Below are 26,991 nucleotides of genomic sequence, written 5' to 3'. Positions count from 1 at the left end.
CCTTATAAATGGATCTCACAACTTGTTCTTGGACCGGTCATTGTTTTAAGCTAGCGGAAATAATTTATAACAAACAAGGATCTTGTAGTACTTGAATTATTTACTATGTATATATAGTAACTTTGAGAGGATAAGGTAAAGAAAGAGAGAGAAGACTTGATGAAAGATGTTTTCAATATTAGTATGCATGCCCATGATAGTACTATTTATAGTACTAGCATGGGCCATACTCTTTATTCATCAAATGCCCAATGGGTTTGATTACATATTGGGCCCAAACATGCATAAATTAAATGAAAGCATAAAAGTTACATTCGATAATTAAGTTATCAAATACAAAAGACTCTAATCAATGTAACTGGGCTCTATAGAGGTTCTTCAGTTTATACAAGTAAGCAATCAGTTAATCAAACATACCTAATAATATTGCACTCAAAATAAGAAAAGAGAAATAATACATATGATGCATAAATGAAGATAAGTAAATTCTAGTAAGTTTCAAAGATATTGATGGTTTTAACTGAACATAAAATGTCATTGCAAGATTGTCACTCATACAATGTTGTGTTTGACAACCTAGGTGTCGGGATAGCAGTGAGAGCAACCTTCTTCTTCAACACGATCCCAAACTTTTCAGATAAATCATGCTTTTTACCCTCTTCCAATTTCCAATCAAAAGAATGAATGGTGGATCCAAGCACAAACATAAACATTCGCTCTGCCATGGCGGACCCTACACATATCCTTCGTCCACTCCCAAATGGGAAATAACTAAAGTCATTACCTGTATAATCCCATTTTCCGTCCATGAACCTTTCTGGTCGAAATTCCATTGGTTTTTCCCAAATGAAAGGGTCTCTGTGTATTGCCCATGCATTCACAAATACCTGGACGCCTTTGGGAACCGTGTAGTCGCCAATCACGCATGACTTGGTCGGACAATGGGGGAACAACAGTGGAAGCGCAGGATGCAAGCGGAGAGTTTCTTTCATGATGGCATTTAGGTAGGGTAGTTTGTTGTTGTGAGATTCAACTATGTTGTCTTTTCCTACCACTGTTTCCAATTCTTGTTTTGCCTTTTTGAGGATTTCGGGTTGGTTCGTTAACTCGGCCAAGGCAAAGTCAATTGTGTTTGAAAATGTATCTGTCCCTCCAACTACGATATCCTGATAAATTGAATATATAGGCAATTAATAATATTGATTTTAATTATTCAACTTTGATATTGTAATAAGGATTGTAATATGGGTCAGTTTTAGTGTTTTTTTTTTTTTAGGTTATTCGAGCTTAGAAATCTTAAAATCTAATATGACTTAGAATTTGAAAACTAATTTGAGTTGAAAATTTGAATCAGTTCTAGTAAACCAGATGAGACATAAGTAATGTGCATATATATAACATAAACAAAAAGATGTTACAGATCGTGCGAATCAAATAATCTCAAAGACTTTTATTCGCATTTGATTCGCAGCTGTTATCAAGTCAACTCTATTAATCTACTTATAAGATAATTTTTCTAGTTGTAAAATAATGACACTATTTAAAAAAAAATAACTACTCTAGTTATAACATAATTACTCTACAAAAAATATAAACCGATTGCACACTAAAAAGTAATTACTCTAGCTACACACACAACTACTCTATTTATGCAAGTAATTACACTCTGTAGTTCAGGTTGATTTATATTTAAAGTAATTATCTTGTAGAAGTTAGTAGAATAACTTTCATATACAAAAAAAAATATTTATCTTTGTTATGATAATAGTTTTATAACTGAAGTAATTATTGTGTACAACTAGAGTTATTATTGAAACCCAATTACTTTATTTATGAAACACAATTTCTCTCATTATATGTTTACTTACATTATGTTCGCCTTTTTTAGCCATTGATATTGCATGTTTAACTGGACCCAGTTTGTTCTATTGATTTGGCACGATCTATTAATCCAATTGATCAAGTTCTTAAAATTCCGATTGATCGATTCATATCAAATAAAATTGTGCCTTTGTTAATTCGTTTGTGTTTCAAATCAAATAAAACTGCGACTTTGTTTCAATTAATAGGTTTTCTTTTTGAATTGACCGCGTCTCTGTTTCAGTTGGTCGGGATGCTTTTTGAAGAAGAAAACTTTAATTAAAATTTTGCCACTGTAGTTTATAAGACTTGCATGTTTAGTCCCATTTTTTTGTTTGTACTCGATCCAAACCTCTCACCCCATCTATCTCTCTCTCTCTCTCACACACTGTGTGACACTCATTTTAACTAAGAAAACTTGTAATTAAAAAAAGAACCCACGAAAACATAACTTAAGGAAATATTTTTAATTTTCTTCCTTTTATCTTTCTAATATGTTCTAATATGTTGCGCTCTTTACTCAAATATATGCAATATAACCTCATTACACACATTTTTAATATTTTTTAAAGTCATGTTTGGGTTGCGTTTATCTTCGTAAGTTTTTTTTATTAGTTTCTTAGTTCTATTTTTTGTGACATTTCGGGTTTTCGTTTCCTTCTTATTTGTAATCATTTGCAGACCCGGGTTCGGGTTCGGGTTCAGGTATTTTATCAATAAAGTCTGTATATTTTTTAACATTTTATTTAATTATTTATTTTCTTTTTATAATTGATTATAACTGTGGGACATGTACAAAAACAACCCCAAACTAACAACTTATTAACTTAACCCACAACCATAGATCAAGGACCAATTAGTAATTATACCAAAAATGTTTTTCCCTCCCTTCTCTCCCTCACTGTCGGCAGCCAAGGAACCCCCCTCTTTCTTGAACCATAATTCACGGACTAAATGACGAAATTGATGCTACCATATTATTTCTTACCATAAACCATGTCCGCGGACACCCTAAGCGTGGTAAATTATCACCAAATGACAGCTATACTCATCTATCAAAGTCGCGGCTCATTCAATCCCCGAAACACTTTAAATACACATCTAACATGCAATTAAAACTGCACACACACTCACCTCGACCTCGCGAATCAGGACCCTAACCTAATTACAGCATACAAGTTCTTTAATATCTGTTTTGGTATAAATTTTGAGCCGCGGAACCTATCTCCTCGTTCACCCTCAATCCGTCACCATAATAGGTAATTAAAGTATGCTTTGAAATCGGTTTTAGCCCAAAAACATTAACCCTAAATCAATTTTAACAAACCTTGAACGAATTGGACAATTTAAATTCTATGGTTTATGGTTGAAATCGGGTTTTGTGGTTAACTAGTTATATTTATAACAAATCAGCACACCAGCCCAATGGATGGTGCGTGTGCTGTTAACACTCTGGAACCGGTCCAGGCGTGGGTTCGAGCCCCCTGGACCCAGGTTTTCTTATTTTTTTTTGTTAAATCCTTTTAATCAATTTTATTTTATGTTTACATATATACAATAACGAATAAACATTGTTTTGATGAACCGAACCTCTAGACTTGTTGTTTTTCTCGTCATTGAACTTCTATCTTTCTCCATAAAATATTTTATATATATGTATGTATGAATATTTATGAATGCAATGATAACTCGCTTAATAATCCAAGTTTTTGTTCATTATAAAAATTCATTTACGTCTTAGCTTTTCCGACTTTTATATCACTTTATAAAATATCTAAAACATAAATAATAATATTAGTAAGGATAATAATAATAATAATAACAACAACATTAATAAATATAATAATAACCATTATAATTAACGAAAATGTAACTATCAATATTTTAAGTTTACACACAACCACATCGACTCTCAAAACCCGTCATAGATCTTAGTATTTCGTTATGATTATATTTAATTCGTGTTGTCATTAACAACTAGGAATATTTGTCGGCGAATCTCGAGGAGCTTGACCGTTTTCATCCTAGTTCTTTTTATTATCTCATCTTTACTAAATCCGCTTGTCAAGGTAAGTAAATTCACATCCCCCTTTTTACCGCCTTACAATTTTGGGGGCGTTATGCGTTCAAAATCAACTTATTGTTTTCACTACAATTCCGTTATGTGCATAATTGTAATTGCTCGATAAGTTGTTACGTGTGAATGTGACTATGTGTTTAATTTATGTTAGTTGGTACCTCATCCTTATTAGTATGATCATACGCCGTCGGAGTAAACCGATATCAATGCGATTCGGTTGAAAAGACAACTTTTATTTATCGTTTACTAGTTGTAGTAATTTACGATTATGGCATGGAATTGTCATTTTATTATTATATATACTCAAAAACTGTGGTTTACTTGCTCAACTTTATGTTGACAAACATATATATTTTCACGCATGGCAAATGTAGCTTTGGATGAATTCTAGAATGTTGAAGTAGATGATACCATAGGTTGCTCGATGATTTGAAGAACATTATTATATTTTAAGTTTAATCATGTTGAATGTTTTGTTTGAGAACAATGTATGATTGTGCTTTGATGTATGGTTTAATTGAAAGAATAATTTAGATATTGACACGTGTAATTACATAGTGTCTTCTGAGGTATGATACAATCAATGTCACGCCCCGGCATGTTCCTCCTTAGGTTGGGGTGTGACATTTTTAAGAAGAAGTTCTCTTAATATAATATATGAAAACTAGAAGGGTGTCCGCACGATGCAGTGGGTGTTTGAACATAGACTCTGGTAATCGCGTAACAATTATGGGAGTTCATGGTTCGGTTTGAAACCTTACAATCGTTTAAATCGGTCATCGATTAGTTTAATGATTGGTTTTTTCTTAAACTTTTGGTTTCAGTTTTCTACAGTTTAGTTACTATTTTCGATGACAAATAATCATTACTAATATTTTGGCTCGCATGTTTAAGTGTTTAACTTAAACCATCAAAACCGGCCTTGAACACTCATATGTAACATGCTGATTTTTTTAATTGAAAAAACTCAAACAATATCATACTTAAATTAAAGAGAATAAAATGTTCGTTTTTATGGTGCAACTTTTTTAAAAAAATATTAACAAATGAAAAAGTTATGTTGATTTAAAAATCGTGGGAGAAAGTTGGTTTAAAATTAAAATAATTAGTAACAAATGATTAAAGGTGAAGGGGACAAAATTGTAAGTATTCTTTTATTTAACAAACATCTAAGGTAAAAATTATAAATATATTAGATGAATCGAAAGTTCACGTGTGAATTTATGCTTGAAAATCTATTTTGCTCTTATTTATTATGCTTTGTTATGTGTTGATTTTGTTGTAAATTACTTAAAAGTTAAAACTAAGAGCATGATTGGGATTGAGTTTGAAAAATGCTTATTGACTTTTTTATGTTTTCAAAAATCCAATAAACCAAAATGTGTTTGGCAATCACAAAAATCTTTTTGGTTTTAGCTTTTTGAAATGACTAAAAAACAGTTTTTTAAAAACCCAAAAATCCAGACTTTTCAAAATAATTTTTAGAAAAAACTAATAAGCATTTTTAAACTAAATCTTAAACATGCCCTAAAGCATTTTAATTTACCCATCTCTCTCTCATCTCATTATATATAGTAGTATAGATGATTATACATTAGCTAACAAAAGTTGACCCAAATAATTTAAATTTTCTTTTTCTTTTCTTACCATAAGCAAGCCTTTGAGATGGGTGATGGTGAATGGTGTGCTAGAATTAGAATCTCCATCATCTTTAAGTTCCAACTCCAACAAAACCTGCAAAAAATCCTGGATTCCATGGCCACCCATTGGCATTTTCCTCCTTTCTTCAATCATGCTGTCAAAAATCCCATCTAATCTCTTCACCAACACTTTCATATTCTTCTTGATTCCTTGCACATCAAATGGAGCCAAAGCTGGATAAAAATCCTACACGTTCGGCTTCGCCACGTATCCGATCATTTCATCTATCACTTCCCTGAACTCTGCTCCAATTCTCTCATTATTATTATTATTATTATTATTATTATTATTATTATTATTATTCGACTTCATGGTACTACGACCCCATATCATGCCAGTAATCATATTCCATGCAGTCAAAAACATTTGTTCCCCAACGTTAACAGACAACCCGACATTATTGTACAAATATTTCACAGTGTTCCTAACCTCTTTCCTTCGAATAGCGTAAACCGAATCCAAAACATGGTTGCTAAGCATGTCACGAACGAAAATCTTTCTCAGCATCCGCCACTGGTCGCCGTATGGGGCGGATGAGATATCATTACCATCAAACGTTCCAACTATCCCAGCAACCGACACGCTGCGGTCTGCGAAGGTGAGTTCGTTTACTTTTAGCACCTCACGAGCCAAGGCTGGAGAGGTTATGAGAATGGTCAGTTTTTTACCCAGCCAGAGCCTTGAAATCGGACCGTATGTTTTGGCTACGTCCGCAAAGTAGGAGTGGAGTTCCGGATCAAGAGATAAGAGGTTTCCCAGGAGCGGTAGAGGCCGTGGGCCTGGCGGCAGTGGCGGGTTTGGACCCTTTGATGTTAGCATTCGTACAAGCCATAATATTGATAGTAGAGAGGTTATAGTTATGAGAATGGTGGTTGCAACCTCTCCCTTAGATATTGTAGACAAAACTATATTAGACATCACTAGGTATTATTATTTGAAATTTGATGAGGAAAAATCATTTGTTGTAATGTTAGTTAAATAGGGTGAGTGTAGTGTCCAAAGAAGAATCATTTGCCTGTGAACAAAAAGATGCTTCATTCACAAAAGACAAGTTTAGTTATTCCAATTGCTAGCTAACCACATTAATTATGTCCAAATAATCACTTGTTCAATAAACAATTTCATTTGATACTAACTAATTAATAAATTTCTTAAACAGTTGGATTAATTTTGTGAGGACTCATCATTTATTTAATTATTAGTGCTTATGAACTCATGTATTATTTATTAAATGATGACAATAAATAAGGTCCGTTATTTTAATTGTGATTCTCAAAATATTTATGACTTAATTCAATATACAAAGTAAAACTTAAGAAGTATATTTTTCGTTTCCGGTTCATGATTTATGAAATGAATCTTTTCCATGTTTCACCACGTACTAATAATGAAAAATATGAACTTGATGTAATTTCTCGTGTAACAATATTTAAAAGATGATGATTAATGTGTATATAGAGAATAATCTAGAGTATAATGTTAGGATCTAGGACACACACAAACACGAACGATACTGCAAGAGAAAATACACGAAGATGAACACGCGAGATTTTCGTGGTTCGGTCTAAACTGACCTACGTCCACGAGCTGTAACCATGGTATTTTATTATTGCTACCGCCTCACTCGTGAGGAAATACAAGTACAATGATTACATTATATAGAGACTAGTTAGGGTTTCTAGCTTAGGAAACAAGATAACATAAACGGACCCTAATAAAGAGATGTATGACCGGCCCAAAACCTCCCATGTCTTCCGTCTTTATAAAACCCACTTAATCTGTCTTCAAGAAAAAAGAAATTTAGCATTTGTCGCCGCTAGTTCTTTGCCACTGATGCTCAACTTGTTGCCGCTAACGTGAAATTCGTCTCCGCTAATTATTCGCCAGAGACTTTGCCGGAAACTCCAAAGAGACGGATTTTGACTATTTTTTTTTACCAATAAACACAATTCTTAATCAAATTAAACTCGAAAATTAACACAACACATGATTTATTTCATTAAAGTCGGATAAACAATACATGAGTTCTAACAAAACACAAGATAGAGTTAATAAATACAAATTTACATAAGTTTCTATATCTAATGGTGGATGTAGCTTTAGCTTAAGCGTTCGTATGGTGGATGTTGACGTTGCAGGTGGTCTCCACGGTGGTTTTGATTATTTGAGATGGAACTTGGCTAAATGTTTAAACTCGGTCAAATATTTGATGTAAATAAAACTCCATAAAGTGTGTAATAGTATAATTTATACTTTCTAGAATGCAACAATAATTAATATACTGAAGTTAAAATACCTTCGCATCGTATCTATAATCATTGACAATATTTTAATATTATTTTCATGTGTTTCATAATACATTTACATGTGAATGGGTAGAATAACTAAATTCTTACATGATGCATGGATGTTAATAGCTCTGATTGATCATATTACATCACTTCCAAGATTGTCACTCATACAATGTTGGGTTTGACAACCTTGGTGTTGGTATTGCCATGAGAGCAACTTTCTTCTTCAACACAATCCCAAACTTTTCAGTTAGATCATGTTCTTTTCCTTCTTACAATTCCCAATCAAAAGAGTGAATTATGGATCCAAGCAAAAACATAAACATTCTCTCTGCCGTGGCAATCCCTGCGCATATCCTTCGCCCAGAACCAAACGGGATATAACTAAAGTCTTTGCCCGTGTTATCAAATTTCCCATCCAAGAACCTTTCAGGTCGAAATTCCAACGGGTTGTCCCAAACGCTAGGGTCTCTATGTATTGCCCATACATTCACAAACACCCTAGAACCTTTTGGGACCGTGTAGCCACCAATTACGCATGACTCACTCGGACAATGTGGGACCAAGAGTGGAACCGTTGGGTGGAGTCGAAGAGTTTCTTTCATAATGGCATATAGGTAAGGTAGTTTGTTGATGTGAGATTCTTCAACTATGTTATCTTTCCCTACCACCGCCTCTACTTCTTGTTGTGCTTTCTTGAGGATTTCGGGTTGGTTCATCATCTCGGCCAATGCAAACTCAAGTGCATTTGAGGTTGTATCCGTCCCTCCAACCACCACATCCTGAAAAATTAAAAATGTTAAAAATGTAAGGTCATACGTAGTCAAAACTCTTAAAATATAGGCGTTGTGCGACACGTAGCGCCCCCGTCATCAATAGAGAGTTTAATAAAAAGTTGTGTGGCGGTAAAAAACTCTCTCTCTCTCTCTCATACACACAAAACCAACGTTGTGTACAAAACTCTCCAATCTAAAGCTTGGTGTGTGTGGGGGGGAGGGGTGCGCGTTTTGGCCCCAATCAAAACACAGCTGTCACAACTGATGGTCTAGTAACTTAACCAATTATAAATTTCTTTTTCTTATAACATAAGTGTTTGATACGTACCATAAGCACTCCTTTGAGATGAGTGATAGTAAATGGTGTGTTGGAGTCACCACCATCTATAAGCTTCAACAAAACATGCAAAATGTCCTTGTTTTCATTACCACCCATTTTCCTCCTTTGTTCTATCATTGTCTCAAAAACCCCATCAAATTTCTTGGCCAACACTTTCATATTTTTCTTAATCCCTTGCGGATCAAACGTAGCCAAACCCGGATAAAAGTCCGACAAGTTCGGCATCCCCAAGTACCCTGTCAACTCACTCACCAGCTTCCGAAACTCTGCTCCTAGTATCTCCCTATCACCCGACTTCACGGTACCACCCCATATCATGCCAGTAACCACATTCAACGTTGTAAAAAACATCAACTCCCCAATGTCAACCGGCAACCCGACATTATTGTACAAATATTTCACAGTGTTTCTAACCTCTTTCCTTCGAATAGCGTAAACCGAATCCAAAACTTGGTTACTAAGCATTTCACGAACACAAATCTTTCTCAACATCCGCCACGTATCGCCATACGGTGCCCAAACGATGTCGTTTCCACCGTATGTTGCTTCTTTCCCAGCAACCGGCACGTCCCGGTTGGCAAACACAATATCATTTAGTTTTAACACCTCATAAGCCAATGCTGGAGAGGTGATGAGAATGCCAAATTTATTACCTAGCCAAAGCCTTGAAATCGGACCGTATGTTTTGGCAACATTGGCAAAGTAGGAGTGGAGTTCCGGATCAAGAGATAGGAGGTTTCCGAGGAGCGGTAGAGGGCATGGTCCTGGTGGCAGTGGCGGGTTTGAATCCTTTGATGTTAATAATATCCATACAAGCCAGAATATTGATAGTAATGAGATTATTATTATTATTATTATGAGAATGGTGGTTGCAACCTCTCCTTCGGATACTAGTTTGGACATCATTGTTTGTTGGTAATTAGCTAGCTAGTGCAAAGATGTTTAAGAATGAAATGTGATGAATGGTTATTGTGCTAGTTAAATAATGAGTGTTAGATACTTAGATTTTTTTTTTTGAAAATTGACTTTCATTAAAAACAAACACAACCAACGACTCTCCCCAAGAAGGAGAAAGACGCCGAAATACAAAAACCAAAAACAACAATCACGTTACATCAAATAAACACCATCTTTTCCAATCCACTACCCCTATCTTAGATCTATTTTTGTACCAAAGAAAACCCAAAGATTTTATATCCGCAACCATTTCTACCACCTTAGTGTTCTTGCCCGAAAAAATCTTTTCATTCCTAGCCCGCCAAATCCTCCAACAAGTAATAATGACAATGCCATGAATAATCAATCTCTTGTTCCCCGTCGCACCACAAACCTTATGCACTTCCACCAAATCATTGACATGGAAAACAAAAGATCTAGGGATGTTGCACCATGAACCAATCGCATTCCAAACGGCCATAGAAATGGAACACCCGGTTAACAAGTGCTCGAGCGATTCCTCATTACTCTCACATAAAGCGCAACTATGATCATCACAATGCAAATGACGTCTAGCTAAAGCCTCCTTGGTTGGAAGACTATCCAGAACTGCCCTCCACATAAAAATATTACATTTTTTCGGAACCCAATCGCTCCATTGAAAACCGAAACTCCCAGCATCCACAACGGACCGCACCATCCATCTTTTAATCGACGAAACCTCGAACTCTTTGCAGCTACCAACCGCCCAAGACCATGAATCTTCACGGTCAACCATCACCACCCCTTGAAAGAGATCTTCCAACTCTTGCTTCTCGATCACCTCCTGTTGGGAGCAAGGAGCTCTAAGCCAATCCCACACAATGCGACGAGAGGATCCAGTGACCACCAACCGATCTGCTAACAAGACATTTTTATGTTTTTCTACCGCATATAAGGACGGATACTTGTCCATAATCGGCGCCAAACCCAACCACAAATCCATCCAAAACCGAACTTGGCGACCATTCCCAACTGTGGCCCGGATCACTCTATTAAAACCCACACCATCAACCTTAAATTTGTTCCAAAACATAACACAATTCTTCCAAACCCCAGAAACCCCATTATTAACCGGAGCAAGCCCCCAACAGCGCGAGGACCCGTGAATAGACAACACTACTCTTCTCCACATCGCGTGATGATCATTAAGAAATCTCCCAAGCCATTTAGTAATCAGCGCTTGATTATTAACCTCTAAACGAGCGATACCTAATCCCCCTTCTTTTATAGGTTTGGTGACTACCTCCCAAGCCACCCATGACATCTTCCTCACTTCATCCGAACCACCCCATAAGAACCTTCTCATCAAAGCTTCTAAATCATTGGTAACCTTCTTGGGAGCCTTAAAAAGCGAAAAATAATAAGTGGGAAGACTATCCAGCACCGATTTAATAAGGGTTAACCGACCGGCAATAGATAACGAATTAACTTTCCATTTAGAAAGCCTCTTCTTGAACTTGGACACAACCGGTTCCCAATTAACCACCCTATTCATGTTAGCGCCAACCATAATCCCTAGAAAAGAAAACGGGATTCTACCCGGCTTACAACCCATGAAACCAGCTTGGATATCGATCTCACCATCTTCTACACCTACTCCAAATAACACTGATTTATGGAGATTAATTTCTAGTCTAACAACAAGACCACAAGTACCCTTATCTATATATGGATAGGTTATGATGAGAGAGAACCAGTCAAGTTTCTTTCTATATATATCAACCTGAAGTGTGTTGGTAATTAGTTACATACTAGGAAGGACATGTATGGAACAAGACAAATTATTTTCATCAAAACAGAAGCATATATATATATATATATATATATATATATATCTAGCAAGTTGCTAAATATTGCACACCATTTATATTGCTAGAACAATGTTTTAAAAACCTGTATTTTACTTGTACCGGATTGGGTTAAAAAATAGTACAACCGGTAGAACCGGGTTATATCGGGAGGTTGAACCGGTTGAATAGCTTATCTTATAATTTTCTACAGATATAACTTTAATCAAAAAATAACCCAAAACTAAATTATTTCATAACAAAAAATAATTCAAAAGTTAATCCATATTAAAAAAAATTATGTAAAAGCACTCAATTTTTAAAAAATAGTCCTAAAGTTTACATGTTTGAATGCTAATTGTTGGGTTAAAAGTAATTTTAAAAAAATATGGGTTGCAAATATCAAAAAATTCTCGGACTTAAAATCGGTTTGCCGGTAGAAACCAGATTTTTAGACAAAAACAGCCGGTACGATGTTCTAGCAAACCGGCCAAAAATATCGGACTGAAAATACCGGCCTGGTACGCGAAATCCGGTTTAACCGGTTCAACCGGCCGGTTTAAACCGGTTTTTAAAACACTAATTTGGAATGTGTGTTTTCGATGCATTTGGAAGACTATGAATGATCTAATCTTTGAGAACAAACTGGTTTGCTTATCTAAGACAATGGAGGATATAAAATCATTGGGATATCTATGGATTAAAAACCGATCGTCGCTTGAAAACATTAGATGGAAAGATTGGTTTAATTTTCTTTTGTAATTTTTTTGATGTTGTTTGTTTCTAGCGTGTCGCTAATTATTTGATTGAAATTTGTCGTTAAATAAATACCATTTATATTGCATTCAACAGATTATCAACGAGAGTTTCGATTTTAATCAGATAATTTCTCTCAAACTTAACAGTTTTCACATTACTGATTTCATTGTTAAAACACATAAATCTTTAAAGTTAGTAATTCACTTATTTAGTCATAATCTAAATTTCAACCACATTCTTACAAATTAAAAACTTCAGAGCCAGGTGCTCTTATTTTACGACGGTAGGGACGATTGCTTCCATTACTGACCAGAAAGACACCAAATTCTCCTTTAGGTGCTTCAACTGCGGTATAGGTAGAAGGAGCTGGTACGGAAAAACCTTCTGTATAAGGTTCGAAATGGTGAATTGAGGTAGAGTAGACCGATGATCCTGTAGTCATTTGGCCGGCTATTGAAAGAAAAAGCTTGCATCTGCTCCCCCTTTTATATAACCGGTCCTATCTCTCTCCAAACCTAACGTGGTAGTTTCCCATCATAGGGCTTTCTATCTATAGATTAAGCCATTACCAAACCAAGGAGCGAATTCGTTCAGAAGTCAGTTGACTGCTTCTATAGATAAGGCGGAGCGTCCTTGGCCCAGCATTATAGCCCTTCTTAGTAAGGCTTCGGCCCTACTACAGCGCTTCGCTAACTCGAAGCGCCTCGCTATGAGAATCTAGCTTCGCTAACGTTCGGCTAAGTCTTGAACCTTCGCGCTGACCGTTCGCTTTCTCAGTAGCAAAAGCGCTTCTCTTTGCCCCTTAAGTAGAAGGACAAGAAAGATCTTCTTGGTTTTCTTGCTCCCGCTTCCTCATCTGCGCTCATCAAGTCAACTTTGCTCTTTGGGAGGTGAAAGAGCGCTTGAAGCGGACAGACCGCATCGAAGATAGATTTATATATATACACGGTTACGGTTATCTCGGACTGCGTTCCGGAAAAAGTAGCCTACTTGAGAAAGAAGGAAATGAAGAACAGGAATGAAACGAAATAAGGCCTTTCTAGCTCTAGTTTCGGATGAGCTTCTCCCAAGGATGTCTGGTAATAGAATAGGTTGGCTCGCTATAATTAAGACTCCGCTTTTTGCTCCGTCAGTGGAGCGTATGAATTTCCTGGAATGTAGATAGACCAAAAGAGAGACGGAAGGGATAAGAATAGGAATTATAGTACCATTAGAAGAAGAGGCACCTGTGGGAACATCTCTACTGACGAACCATTTCAATAGTACGGGTGCTGCCGTGCCACGAGGCACGACCATGGAAGTAATGAAAAAGAAAAAGTTATGTAGTTGGACCATCTTTTCTAACCGTTCGAGTTTTGCTTCTATCATGCAGAAATGATCGACTCTTTGGACGCCCCGAAAATACTATGAGGTGTTCGGAAATGGTCGAAATAGTTGAATAGGAGGATTACGATGACTATAGCCCTTGGTAAATTTACCAAAGACGAAAATGATTTGTTTGATATTATGGATGACTGGTTACGTAGGGACCGTTTCGTTTTTGTAGGCTGGTCTGGCCTATTGCTCTTTCCTTGTGCCTATTTCGCCGTAGGGGGTTGGTTCACGGGTACAACCTTTGTAACTTCATGGTATACCCATGGATTAACCAGTTCCTATTTGGAAGGCTGCAATTTCTTAACTGCCGCAGTTTCTACTCCTGCTAATAGTTTAGCACATTCTTTGTTATTACTATGGGGTCCTAAAGCACAAGGAGATTTTACTCGTTGGTGTCAATTAGGCGGTCTGTGGACTTTTGTTGCTCTCCACGGCGCTTTCGGACTAATAGGTTTCATGTTACGTCAATTCGAACTTGCTCGATCTGTTCATCCAACTCGAAATCTCGTAAGAGAAGAACTTTTACGCAGTACATGAAGTGCACTCTTTAGACAATAGAATAAAAACCGAACAGTAGATAACCCAATAATCGAATAAGACAAGGGGGTAAGAGAATTGTCTACTTGATAAGATATTTCCGATGTCTACATCAGTCATTACAACTTGGGCAGCGAGGGGGGACTGATGAACTAATCAAACAGTGCTAGTCGGGCAGCAGAATGGAGGCCGGCACGGGTACCAACGAAAAGAGGATCGGCTAGTAGTTGGAACGGAGAGCTCGGGCTACAAAAAGAAAGACTGAAAAGAGGATACATACCACCTTGGGGTCAGATGAGCTTTTGGGGGGCTACAGTAATTACAAGCTTAGCTAGCGCTATACCTGTAGTAGGAGATACCATAGTTACTTGGCTTTGGGGTGGTTTCTCCGTGGACAATGCCACCTTAAATCGTTTTTTTAGTCTTCATCATTTACTCCCCTTTCTTTTAGTAGGCGTCAGTCTTCTTCATCTGGCCGCATTGCATCAATATGAATCAAATAATCCATTGGGTGTATATTCAGAGATGGATAAAATTGCTTCTTACCCTTATTTTTATGTAAAGGATCTAGTAGGTTGGGTAGCTTTTGCTATCTTTTCTTCCATTTTTATTTTTTATGCTCCTAATGTTTTGGGGCATCCCGACAATTATATACCTGCTAATCTGATGCCCACCCCGCCTCATATTGTACCGGAATGGTATTTCCTACCGATCCATGCCATTCTTCGTAGTATACCTGACAAAGCGGGAGGTGTAGCCGCAATAGCACCAGTTTTTTTATGTCTGTTGGCTTTACCTTTTTTTAAAAGTATGTATGTACGTAGTTCAAGTTTTCGTCCGATTCACCAAGGAATATTTTGGTTGCTTTTGGTGGATCGTTTACTACTAGGTTGGATCGGATGTCAACCTGTGGAGGCACCATTTGTGACTATTGGACAAATTTCTCCTTTTGTTTTCTTCAAGATCTAAAGAAATTTTCTAAAGGTGCAAAAAAAAACCCGAACCTGAGATAAAACCCGAAATCGTTTTTTTTATATCGGGGATTTTAATACCTGAACTCGTACCCGACCCTACCAGTATGGTACGAATAGGGTGCCCATATCAGTACCAAAACCCATACACGAACCACACCTGATTTGTAACCGGTATTACCCGAAAACTTGAACCAGTTCCATACCCGAAACTGGGTTTTTCAAATACCCGATCTATTCTCGAAATTACCCGAAAAATACCTGAAAAATATCCGAAAAATACCCTTAAAAAGTGCAATCCCCTTAAAAAATCCAACCTGTACCCGAAAAAAAAACACAAAAAACACGAAAAGTGAGTTTTTCCAATACCCGGAAATAAAGTATTCAAATACCCGGTTCTATACCTGATCCGAACCCGATACATAGGGTATGGTTTTTATAGACAATACCCGAACCCAAACCCGGGTATTAACAATACCCGATTTTCCAGTTCCTAGTAATACCCGAACCAGGTTCCATACGCAAAACTGGGTATTTGAAAAACCCGATTTGTACACCACTAAAATTTTCAATAATATTTTGCAAGCCCATACTATATTGGTAGCCCAATCCAAATACTTCTTACAGGACCAAATAATATAACCAATACCAGTAACCAGAGTCCAGTTAACATAAACTACTAATAATAATAATACATGATAACATTTGTGCTAACGGATATACCAACCACTCATAACCACCACTCACCACTACGGATATACCAACCACTCATAACCACCACTCACCACTATAACTACCATCACCACCGTCGTTATGGCCAGAGCTCTCGCTCTCGGTTTCGCCACCGCCACCGCCTCCACCGCCGCCTTCACAACCGTATCTATCAACCGTACCAGACCTTCAGCCAACTTCAGAACCAAAATTCAGTGTATAGGATGGGTATATAGTATACATATTAAGTTATTATATGCAACTGGTTTAATCAATTCTTACGTGTGTTATGTGATTATGTTAAGGTAGGATCCTGAAGGAATACTGGGCCCACCCACAACTGGTCACTTAGCCCGGCGTGAGTTCAAGAGACGACTTGAGAAAGACGCGGATGCTCGCGAACAATTCCAACGACAAGTTCAAGAAGAAAACGAACGTCGGCGTGCTTTGCGCGAGGTGAACATTCGATTTTTCGATGTCCTGAGTTTTGTAATTAGAAGATTTAGGCGTGTGAACGAATTGAACGTTTTGTATATATGTTTGTTTATTTATTAAACGAATTGAACGGATATGAATAACATGTTTTGAATATTTAGGGGGTGTTTGGGAATATTGCTTATTTACACCGACTTATAACTTTTAGAAAATAAATTATAAGCTTGTTTGGTATTGCGAATATTTGTTAGTGTATAAAAGTCAATAAGTTACAAAATTGTAACTTATTGACTTGTAAGGAAAAACATAAGGAGGGGACATAGGGAATCACAAACACCCCCTTAGTTGAACGATCCAATATGAAAACATGTTTCGTTTATTTATGTTTGTTTTTGTTTTATTTGAGTATGTTCATTTATGTTCTTTTACTTTAGTTCGAAAAAAAAATAATTTGTTATTTTGTTGTAATTTTAGGTTCACTTGTTTGTATATTCATTTAATTTTTTAGGCCATTTACAATTTTGGTGTAGTTTTATGAGATTAAAATGTCACCTATTACTGTTTAGTTTAGTTTATTAATCTTCGGACCAATTTTGGTTGATGTTCGCATTTACTTTTAATTGATGTTCAGTCAGTTATGTCTGTTTATGCCCGTTCATCAATGTTCAGTTATGTTAGTTATGTTCGTTTGTGGTTTTTTTATGTTAACGAACTGTTTGCTTATAGTATTAACGAACAAACATAAAATAACTCTACAAGAAAAAACCGTTTGTTTGAATTTTGTGTTTCGTCGTTTGTTAAGTTAAAGTTAAACGAACGAACACATACATGTTTTTATTCGGTTCCTTTACATACTTATGTGCAATTTAGGTTTTGAATATTTTGCTTAAGCTTGTGTGATAATTTGTGTTATAGTCTCGGCGTGTTCCGAATAATGTTGAGGAGCTAGTTGAATATTTTCTTGATACCGAAGCTCAAGAGCTTGAATTTGAGATTGCTAGAATGAGACCTAAGTAAGTTTTTTCATTCCATGTTTATTTCTTGTTACAAATATTAATCTGGTTATTAACTAATAAGGGTCGTTCATGAGCCGATCCGAGCTGGACAGGGGCATGCTCGGGATCGGCTTGGTTTTAAATTAAGTTGGATTGGCTCGGTTTTAAAATTGAAAAGTTGAGCTTGAGCTCGGCTCGATTTAGCTCAATTTTGAAAACAACAAAATTAAAAAGTTACAGCCAAATAAAAAATAGTTTTATAACGAGTTCAACCGAATATAAAATGCATAACGAGTTCAACCAAATACAAAATAAGTTAAAACAATGTGTAATCTTATAAAAACAATAAGACCATTAGCATCCAAACCAGTTGTAAAGAAAGTTTTTACATCGGTTCAGTATTGTTAACCACCGTAAAGAAAGTCTTTACATAAAGCGGGTTAGTCCAAACCGCAATAAATGAGGATTATTTATAACAGTTAAGTCCTAACCACTTTAAATGAGGGTTATTTAGAGCGGTTTTCTAGGTTTTTGTTACAGTTTTATGAAAAACCACCGTAAATAAAGATTTAAATTTTGAAAGAGCTTTTTCGTACTCGTGAAACATGCCAAGTTGTCAACCTAAATCTCATTGTCGGACGACTATTAACTTTTTTTTCAATGTCACATCATATTAAAACCGGTACTTTCAGGTTAACCGATGAATTCTTTACTCACTTAAAGTTTGAACTTGGTCAGATTCGATTTGCGGTTCAAAAAACCCAGGTTTGCTAATTCCTTACTTAACCATATGTTTAAATCATAATTATTAATCTTGACTAATGTGAGTAAAAACTAAAAATGATCATTGTAGGATATGGAAGATAGAATAATTGAGTTGGAAGCACTACAAAAAGCCCTTTTGGAAGGAATAGGTAATAACCTTTATAACAATATTATACTATAACATATTTCTAAACAAGTACAATATTTGTCCTTTTTATACTAATTTGCAGAGGCTTATGATAAACTGCAAGCTAACATAGTGAAGGCAAAAGATAACTTAAACAAGATTTTTACATCTAAGGATATAAAAGCAACTGTAAGTGAAATCCGATCGGTTATTTTGTTTATGGTTGTTTTGTTTATGTAGCGGATACTAAATTTTTATTTATTTTTTTTGTCACATAGTTACTGGACATGGTGGAGAAGAACCAGATTAACAAATCCTTATTGGCACTTCTTGATGAAAATATAGCGAATGCTCGTAGAAGTAATCAGGCAAGTGATGTTAGTTAAATAATCATATGCGAATTAGTTAAATATAAAATCAACGAATTAGTTAACAAATCCTTATTTAACTTATATCAACAAATGAACGAACATGTTGCACTTACATGGACATATTTTCTTGTTCGTGTCTGTTTGTTAGGTAAATGATTATGTCCTCATTAGCTTATGTCCGTTTGTTAATATTCTAAACAAACGGTTCTTGAATATAAATGGACACAAATTTGTATATAAAAGGGAGAACATAACATTTCAAAAGTTACACATGTATAATTAAATTTCATAATCAAATTTAATATAAGAAACAGATAAATTTGAAGGCGTATAGTGAACGGACATGAATGAACGATTAGAAACGAATGTAGGTGAATGAACAAGACACGTGTTCATGTTAGTTTGTTTAATTAAATATAAAATATTGTACTCATGTTCATTTGTTTATTAATTAAATAAACGACCATAGACGAATTTCCAATCGAACAATTAATTAAACGTTCAGTTAGTTTACAGACCTATTGAGATGAACTTAAATAAACCAGTCCATGATTCACAATTTCACATGTTTTTACATCAGAACACCTATGGATGTCTTATTACAAAATGTGTAACCATGATTATAAGTTATAAGTTAATCTTTCGTAACCGTGTATGTACGAATTGTTCCGTCATGTAGTTACAAGCGGCAGAATACATGGAGAAGGTTCGCGGGGCTGTGCGCAAGTACTATACCGTCTAGTTTTGATGTAGAAAATATGCAAAATATCATTGTTTGATTATACACATGATGTGTAATTGAGGTATTAGAATAAAAACTGTTATAAAACATTTTAATACCATGATTGACCTAATCTGGTTTCATGGTTGAGCTTATCTTGCTCTTTTTGGTGATGCTGTGGCACTCTATGATATCAACTTGGCCTTAAATTTAGGAAGTGTCATGTGGTGGTTGTAAATTATTGATTCATACCCATATGCATGGTGACTTGATGAGAGAAACTTGATTATATTTATTTCAATTTAATATGAATAAATCTTTCTTTAATAACAATAATAATAACAAGGTGCTATTCAGTTTGATTCTTTCACCTGTTTTGTTGGTCCACTGATTGTGTGTAAGAAGAGGATGGGAAGGTTAATGTGTAGATTGGAAATTGCTTGTGACAAAAGATTGGTTTGGTTGTGACAAAATCGAATTTATAAGTGTCAAACTTTTTGTTTTTTTGTTTTTTTGTCCTTCTGAGTTCCGTTATGTATATGTAGAATAGAATCTATAATTGATTATCAATTTGTAGATTTTCATAATCGATCATTCTCGTTACAAATGGTACGTTCGGTTTTCTGGTTATCGAAAGAAGGACATTTTGCCTAATTCATATAATAGTCCAAATTGGGAGTGATTCCATTTAAATCTATTTTAGTTAATAAATACAATCAAGTTTTGAGTCAAATATAAAAAGAGTTAATTACACGGATGATTGTGTATATATGTTTTACCAATTTAGTTCTTAAACATGATAAATTATAGGCATAGAATCTATTTCTTGGGTAACATGATTGGTCCTAGGAGCAGAGGTCATTTTTTTTAGTTGAATTTTTAAAAATGATCAATTTGGTCTTGTAATTAGAAAACAAATAATTAAAAACATTACACCACCGATATCCTAATATACCTTCGATCAGCTCTCTCTAATCATCTTCTCTGGGCACCTTCGTCGTAAATTTTAAACTAATACTCACTTTTTTAAAAGCATTTGCCCAATTTTTGCAATTTTATTACAAACTGAGGTTTCTATTTGAGATCACTAATTCACACATACAAATATCAAAATAAAGAATTATTCATAATAACTATCAATTGAAATAGCATTCGATTAAATGACATAGTGAAATAACGTAATCTATATAATTTTTTCGAACATAAATATCACATTTGCAAGTTCTACATATAAGAAAATCATACAAACCAACAGCCGAAAAGAAAAAGCCGAAATGCCAATAGATAAAGTGTCACAATTTCCTAAATTGCTACGACGTGTCAAAATTATGCACCAAACATGTCGGAAGGAGCAAAACTTTGACACCCAATTTTAGGGTGTTATGATTTTTACGAGTCAACTTAGGTAATTATTAAGTTGGCTAATGAATGATTATATTATGGGCTAATATTGCTAATAATTGGGGCTAACATAACTAATAATTGAACTAATATGTAACATGGACTAATTAAGCTTAGCTTGTAACCTAACATGTGCATATAGCGGTCGTGAATCGTAAAGTGACGTGGATCCGAGTTCGATCTGGTCCCGGGGTGGAATTGATCAAGGGACAAATTATAATTTATACATGACACATGAATTCATAGTCCCTGTTAATAACAAGCTGTTATTGCACTATACTAAATGACTTGAGGCTAAACACCTTAAAAATGAAACTTCGAAAAGATTAACAAACAAGTCATGTTATGTGTTTAACTTGAATTTTTCTTGGTATAGTTAGGGTAGCGTTTATAAAAAAACTTAATAGTAACACAATGGGTAAAAATTAAAATAGTGAAAAATTGTTACTATTTTATAAACTTTTGTGTTTTCTATCTATTAGGCTAAGTATAATGGGCGAAATTTTTTTTTTTTTAGGGGGGGGGGCACCGCCCCCCGGGGGGATATCGGGCCGAAATGGGGCGGGGGCGGGTGGAATTTGTCGTCGGAAGGAAGAAAATATTATTATTTTATTAATACGTGTTATATATATATATATATATATATATATATATATATATATATATATATATATATATATATATATATATATATTACTATATGTAGCCCTACACAATTGCACCCCAAAAATAAATTCTCATCCCTTGCTAACTGGGCGTCACGTGTCGCAATTCGCTCCAATTTGTAGCTCTCTACCAGGCATAGTCTAACAAGCTAAAAAACTTCAAAAATTATTATTAGCAGCTTAGATAATTTTATATACAAGTAGTAGCTAGTCAGCTAGATATGCTAACAACTTAATATATGTTTAGTACAACAAACAAAACGTGTATAGTTTTGTGTTAGTTTACAACAAACGAGGCGTAGACTTGTGAATCCCACTTGAACTTATCTTACGTTAATTTCAACAAACTAATTTCACGAAGCTTCGTATTTACCTCTCAAACATTTGATAGATGAGCAAATTACCAAAATAGCAAATAGCATGTGAGATTTGAAATTCCTAAAATAACCCTTCTAATCTCATGTACACGTGAGTTTGCGAGATTCCTCGTGACTTTTCGTGATCCAATCAGATTCTGTCAAGTGTGTTCCACTCTCACCTACCACGATATTTTTCATCCCAAATCTGTCGGAAACGTAACTTTTGACACATGTAACCTGAAAAAAACCAACTGTAACGTGATGTTTCAAGCTGTTTTTATCGGCAACGTGAGTTTTCAAATAAGATGGATTTGAAAGGTTTTTTGAAATTCATCTCCTTAGATGAATTTCAAATGAATTTCAACATATAATCCGTATAACATAAATTTGGTTCTTATTTTATCGGGCCCACCAATAATTGACATGCAACATATTTAGGGGAAACTTTAACGTAAAACATATAATCCGGATACATTTTAACGTTGAACATATATTTGGGACATCTTTTAACGTATAACATAAAATTGGTCCTTATTTTATCGGGCCCACCAATAATTGACATGCAACATATTTTTGGAAAACTTTAACGTAAAACATATAATCCGGATACATTTTAACGTTGAACATATTTATGGCCCATTTTTTAACGTATAACATTAATTTGGTACAAATTTCATAGGCTCATCCAATAATGCAGACTACATTTTTTTGGGTAATTGAAGATAGGTTTTGGAGTTGGGTATTGTTGTTTATGTGTAAATGGATGAGTCTAGGATGGAATCGAAACTAGAGAACGGGAATCACGAAAAAATCAAAAAATCTAGGAGAAGGTGGAAGATGAAGATGAAGATGATGAATAATGATGAAGGTGATGAAGATGATTAAGGTGAGGAGTTGAGGAGGTTGAGGACTTTGGTTAAATCTCTGGTGGCGGTGACGGTGACCGGAATAATGATGAAGGTGATGAAGATGATTAAGGTGATGGTGATGAAGATGAAGATGAAGATGAAGATGAAGAAGAAAATGGTTTTTTTTTTAAAAAACAAAATTCATTTGAAATTCATCTAAGGGGATGAATTTCAAAAACCTTTCAAATCCATCTTATTTGAAAACTCACGTTGCCGATAAAAACAGCTTGAAACATCACGTTACAGTTGGTTTTTTTCAGGTTATATTTTGTGTCAAAAGTTACGTTTCTGACAGATTTGGGATGAAAATTATCGTGATAGATGGGAGTGGAACACACTTGGCAGAATCTGATTGGACCACAAAAAGTCACGGGGAATCTCGCAAACTCACGTGTACGTGAGATTAGAAGGGCTATTTTGGGAATTTCAAATCTCACATGTATTTTGCATTTTCTCTCTCATAAAATGGGCTATTTTGGTAATTTGCTCTTGATAGATTTATTTGATACCAATACCGACAAACGTGCACAATTCTTAATAAACCAGCTGTACGTCCAAACAAGTGTGTATTATTATTACTATAATTAATAATGATACTTTAAACGCAAATCTTTGACTATTATTCAACACTTATCTTCATAATGACCAGTTGGTATGTCACATTTGATTCGTTTTTGAGGTAGGTGTTTCTCGGTAACACCTCTGGCCAAGCTGTGGTTGTCACAAGTGGTTAAACTCTATAGGATTAACTAAAAGTTTGACTTTGTTTAAGGTTTGTTACAAAGTCAACTACTTTTGTTGTTTTACTATGGACCGGTAAGTTTGATACGTATCCCCCAAGTCAACAAGAGATGAGAAGGCGTTTAAAGCTTGCACGTGAGATTTGTTTCTAGAACTGTCTGGTTCACTAGAGGTTTGGAGCAAGGAAAACACATATATTTTTAAAGACTAGTTGAGTGCTCGCGCAATGTAGCGGGGTGTGCATGCAACTCGACATTGAACGTATAGTATGTGTCAGTACATACGTCATCTAATGACAATGTGCACGTAGCCCAAAATTTGACACGTAACTCGTGCAAAGCCAGTTGCGTATAATCGAAAATTGAACACGCATAACCGGCCCGGAATGCACGTTACTAACATTAAAACATGCTTAACCAACACCACGCATGTAATTCATAACGATTACCGATGCAGGGCGATATGTTGAGCGTTTACCAAGATTTGGTTATGTGCGTTACGTGGTGCCGAACGCGTTTATCGGCCCCGGTACATGTAAACAACGACATCTGCGTAACCAATGACGGAAATCAAAAAGCAAACCCGAAATATACAGTAATTTCAAATAAATCGCTTTTGTAAACCAACCCGTTTTGGCCCTGAACCCGTTTCGACTCAACATCGGTCTGACCTGACCCCTATCTACTTGAACCGGAACCAAATTAACCATTTTTCTTGTATCGACTTGTTCTGACCCTAATCCACTTTTACAAATGGCCCAAGCTCACCAGACTCGACTTGTTACCAGTTCTATACGGTAATCGCGTAACATGTTAACTTTTTGAAACTAAAAAACTATAGCAACACCATACTCAAATTAAAGAGAATAAAATGCTCGTTTTTATGATGTAGTTATTTTAAGAAAAATATTAACGTGTGAAAAGATATGACCGTTAAAAAGTCGAGGAGTAGTTAGTTTTGAATTAGGGGGCATATGTGTAACCAAAGTTATCTAAATTTACATAAAAAGTAGTGAAGTTGATGGACCAAAGTTATAAGTATATTATAAAGGAATGAAAAGACTTAATTACCCATAATTTTTAAATTTTTAATGCATTATGTGTTGTATATAAAACATTGAATTTGGTACCTCTTATCCCTCACTCATGCTTTATATATAGTATAGATAATCATAAATTCTTTTTTAAGTATATTAGCTTGATAGCATTGATTATAACACTAAACAATGTCCTTTTAATGGTACACTTCTTGGATATGAACCTAGAACCCTCGAGAGGAAAGCCTTATGACAAAACCCTTTAATCATCCAGATAAACTTGTGATGACATGATCATAATTGACATACAATAACCGAATATACTGAAGCATTAATTAAAGCCTCCTTTATTGAGAATTCTAAATTTACCTAATAATGTTGATTACAATTTTGAAATTATAAACAGTTAAATACATAACTGAATCAATGATTTACGTATGATGTTTTACAATAACAAATGAAAAATTTTCAAATTGCAAAAGAAAAACAATAGAAAAATATATATTTAGTGACGAAATCAGAATCCTAACTAACGGAATTTGGGTCCCGGCTGTTCATTGCCAAATATATGCTTCTTTTATGTTGTTTCATGTTCTATATCATAACTATTAATTAAATTGTCTCCAGTCAGCTTCAAGATCTCTCATCTAACTTAAAGATTAAAGGTTTAAATCCCGCAATGTACATGTACAGATGTAACAGACATGGACGATTAATATGATTTTTTTAAGCTAATCCAAGAGAGGTGGTCAACCTGGTCCCAAGAGATGAAGACCTAAGCAACTTAAATAGCTAGGTGGTTACCCTTCAAATGTCCCTATATAAACCACCCTACCCTTCACCTTCAAATTCATCCCTTCTCTACTAATCACTCACTTCCTTTTTGCACTCTTTCTACATATGGAAAAAATAGGGTTCTACTTGCTACTTCTTGTCACCATCCTTAGTTACACCACTGCCACCACACCCACCGCCACCGAATTCATCAAAGCCTCATGTAAAACCACCCTACACCCGCCCCTATGTGTTCGCTGCCTCTCAACCTATGCTAGTTCAATACAAGTAAGCGATCACCGCCTTACCAAAGCAGCGGTTACCGTCAGCCTAAACGAAGCCAAATCAGCATCCACATTCATTTCCAAACTGGCTAGACTCTCTGGAATAAAGCCACTAGAGTATCAAGCAGTTAGAGACTGTATGAGCACCATGGCCAATAGTGTGGCAAGTCTAAGCCAGTCAGTTCAGGAGCTAGAGAAGATAGCTCACACCACTAGTCAAGATTTCGAGTGGCACATGAGTAACTTGGAAACATGGGTCGGTTCGGCTCTTACTAATCAAAACATTTGTAGTAGGGGATTTGTTGTGAATGGACGTGTGAAGGATTCTGTGACCAAGAGGATGGGTTATGTGTCACAAGTTACTAGTAACGCGCTCGCATTAGTTAACAGGTTCGCGGTCAGGCATAGAAAGGGAATCCATAAACAACCATGAGTCTTTTTAAGTATAACAAGTTATGTAAAATACTATAGGTAGTTTAGTTTGTGTCACAAAAACAGTCATATCATGTACCTGAGTTTCATCTTTATGTGTGGAAATTGTATACAAATGTCCTATAATATATGTTTTAAGTTTCATCGTTTTGTTTTTAGATTTTGTTATGTTGGGATGATGGTTTGAAATGACTAACCGACAATAAGACAAAAAGATGCTCCAATCAAATACGTGGAAGATGGTTACACATTCACTGAAGGGTGCATGACTGTGTAAGAAAACGTATCATTTTTTAGAATATTATTAAAATAAAGGGTTTGGGGGACAACAGCAAGATTCGGCCATCAACCACCCAATATCTTTTTAAGGAATATATTCATTTACAAACTCTAATTGATTTCCGGTCAATCTTCTCATTTTAGCTCGTTTCTTTTGTTATGTTTGATCACTTTTGTCATCAATCTTCTCATATCAGTTAATTCTTTATGGTCACTTCTATCATTTTCAAAAAAAATAAAATTGTTTCATTTTCTTCTTATTTCGGTTCAATGCATGTGTCACCGCTAATGCCTAATGTCGCTGCTAATTAATGTCGTAGCTACTATCGCTCACAATCTATGTACGTGCTTATTATTTCTGACCCTTGATGGCCACCCAATCTTCTAGCCCCGTCATTTTCTTCTTTTATCATCTCTCTTTTAACAGGTCGATTTCTTGTTTCTCCTTCAACGCCTACATCACCTTCAACACTCATACCCGGCCCATCTCTTTCAACCAGCCTTCATCTATCAAGACCGTCACATGTCACGAT

The 26,991-nt window shown here is 35.4% G+C and overlaps 2 protein-coding genes and 3 pseudogenes across 3 annotated transcripts; 3 read left to right on the top strand and 2 right to left on the bottom strand.

Annotated features, from left to right (window-relative positions):
- Positions 1-523: 523 nt before the first annotated feature.
- Positions 524-6,476, bottom strand: LOC143610496 (flavonoid 3',5'-hydroxylase CYP75B138-like; annotated as a pseudogene). Its single transcript, XR_013149600.1, has 2 exons — positions 5,588-6,476; positions 524-1,166 (listed from the first exon to the last, which is right to left on the bottom strand). The product of XR_013149600.1 is annotated as a flavonoid 3',5'-hydroxylase CYP75B138-like (transcript).
- Positions 6,477-7,999: 1,523 nt separating this feature from the next.
- LOC143610497 (flavonoid 3'-monooxygenase-like) lies at positions 8,000-10,039 on the bottom strand. The gene is made up of 2 exons (XM_077084963.1): positions 9,037-10,039; positions 8,000-8,714 (listed from the first exon to the last, which is right to left on the bottom strand). The coding sequence occupies exons 1-2, from the start codon at positions 9,952-9,954 to the stop codon at positions 8,205-8,207; spliced, it is 1,428 nt and encodes a 475-aa protein (XP_076941078.1). The 5' UTR covers positions 9,955-10,039; the 3' UTR covers positions 8,000-8,204.
- Positions 10,040-14,024: 3,985 nt separating this feature from the next.
- Positions 14,025-15,452, top strand: LOC143610514 (cytochrome b pseudogene; annotated as a pseudogene).
- A 754-nt stretch (positions 15,453-16,206) lies between these two features.
- On the top strand, positions 16,207-19,734 carry LOC143610505 (uncharacterized). Its single transcript, XM_077084968.1, has 8 exons — positions 16,207-16,393; positions 16,475-16,621; positions 17,516-17,613; positions 18,288-18,360; positions 18,449-18,509; positions 18,591-18,676; positions 18,766-18,855; positions 19,538-19,734. The coding sequence occupies exons 1-8, from the start codon at positions 16,268-16,270 to the stop codon at positions 19,598-19,600; spliced, it is 744 nt and encodes a 247-aa protein (XP_076941083.1). The 5' UTR covers positions 16,207-16,267; the 3' UTR covers positions 19,601-19,734.
- Positions 19,735-25,589: 5,855 nt separating this feature from the next.
- Positions 25,590-26,249, top strand: LOC143610506 (21 kDa protein pseudogene; annotated as a pseudogene).
- The last annotated feature ends 742 nt before the right edge of the window (positions 26,250-26,991 follow it).

The sequence above is a fragment of the Bidens hawaiensis genome, unplaced genomic scaffold, assembly GCF_021521415.1.
Source record: "Bidens hawaiensis isolate Kalapana, Puna unplaced genomic scaffold, B.hawaiensis_p1.1 tig00026600_1, whole genome shotgun sequence".
Taxonomy (NCBI): Eukaryota; Viridiplantae; Streptophyta; class Magnoliopsida; order Asterales; family Asteraceae; genus Bidens; species Bidens hawaiensis.
Note: the sequence above shows the minus strand (reverse complement) of the source record. Positions and strands in the feature narration are given on the sequence as shown.

Excerpts from the sequence above, each read along its gene's own strand:
- LOC143610497 (XM_077084963.1), bottom strand. The coding sequence starts at position 9,954 with ATGATGTCCAAACTAGTATCCGAAGGAGAGGTTGCAACCACCATTCTC. Across the intron at positions 8,715-9,036 it reads ATCTCAAAGGAGTGCTTATG|GATGTGGTGGTTGGAGGGAC; the intron begins GTACGTATCAAA and ends TTAATTTTTCAG.
- LOC143610505 (XM_077084968.1), top strand. The coding sequence starts at position 16,268 with ATGGCCAGAGCTCTCGCTCTCGGTTTCGCCACCGCCACCGCCTCCACC. Across the intron at positions 18,677-18,765 it reads CTAAGGATATAAAAGCAACT|TTACTGGACATGGTGGAGAA; the intron begins GTAAGTGAAATC and ends TTTGTCACATAG. Across the intron at positions 18,856-19,537 it reads ATGCTCGTAGAAGTAATCAG|TTACAAGCGGCAGAATACAT; the intron begins GCAAGTGATGTT and ends TCCGTCATGTAG.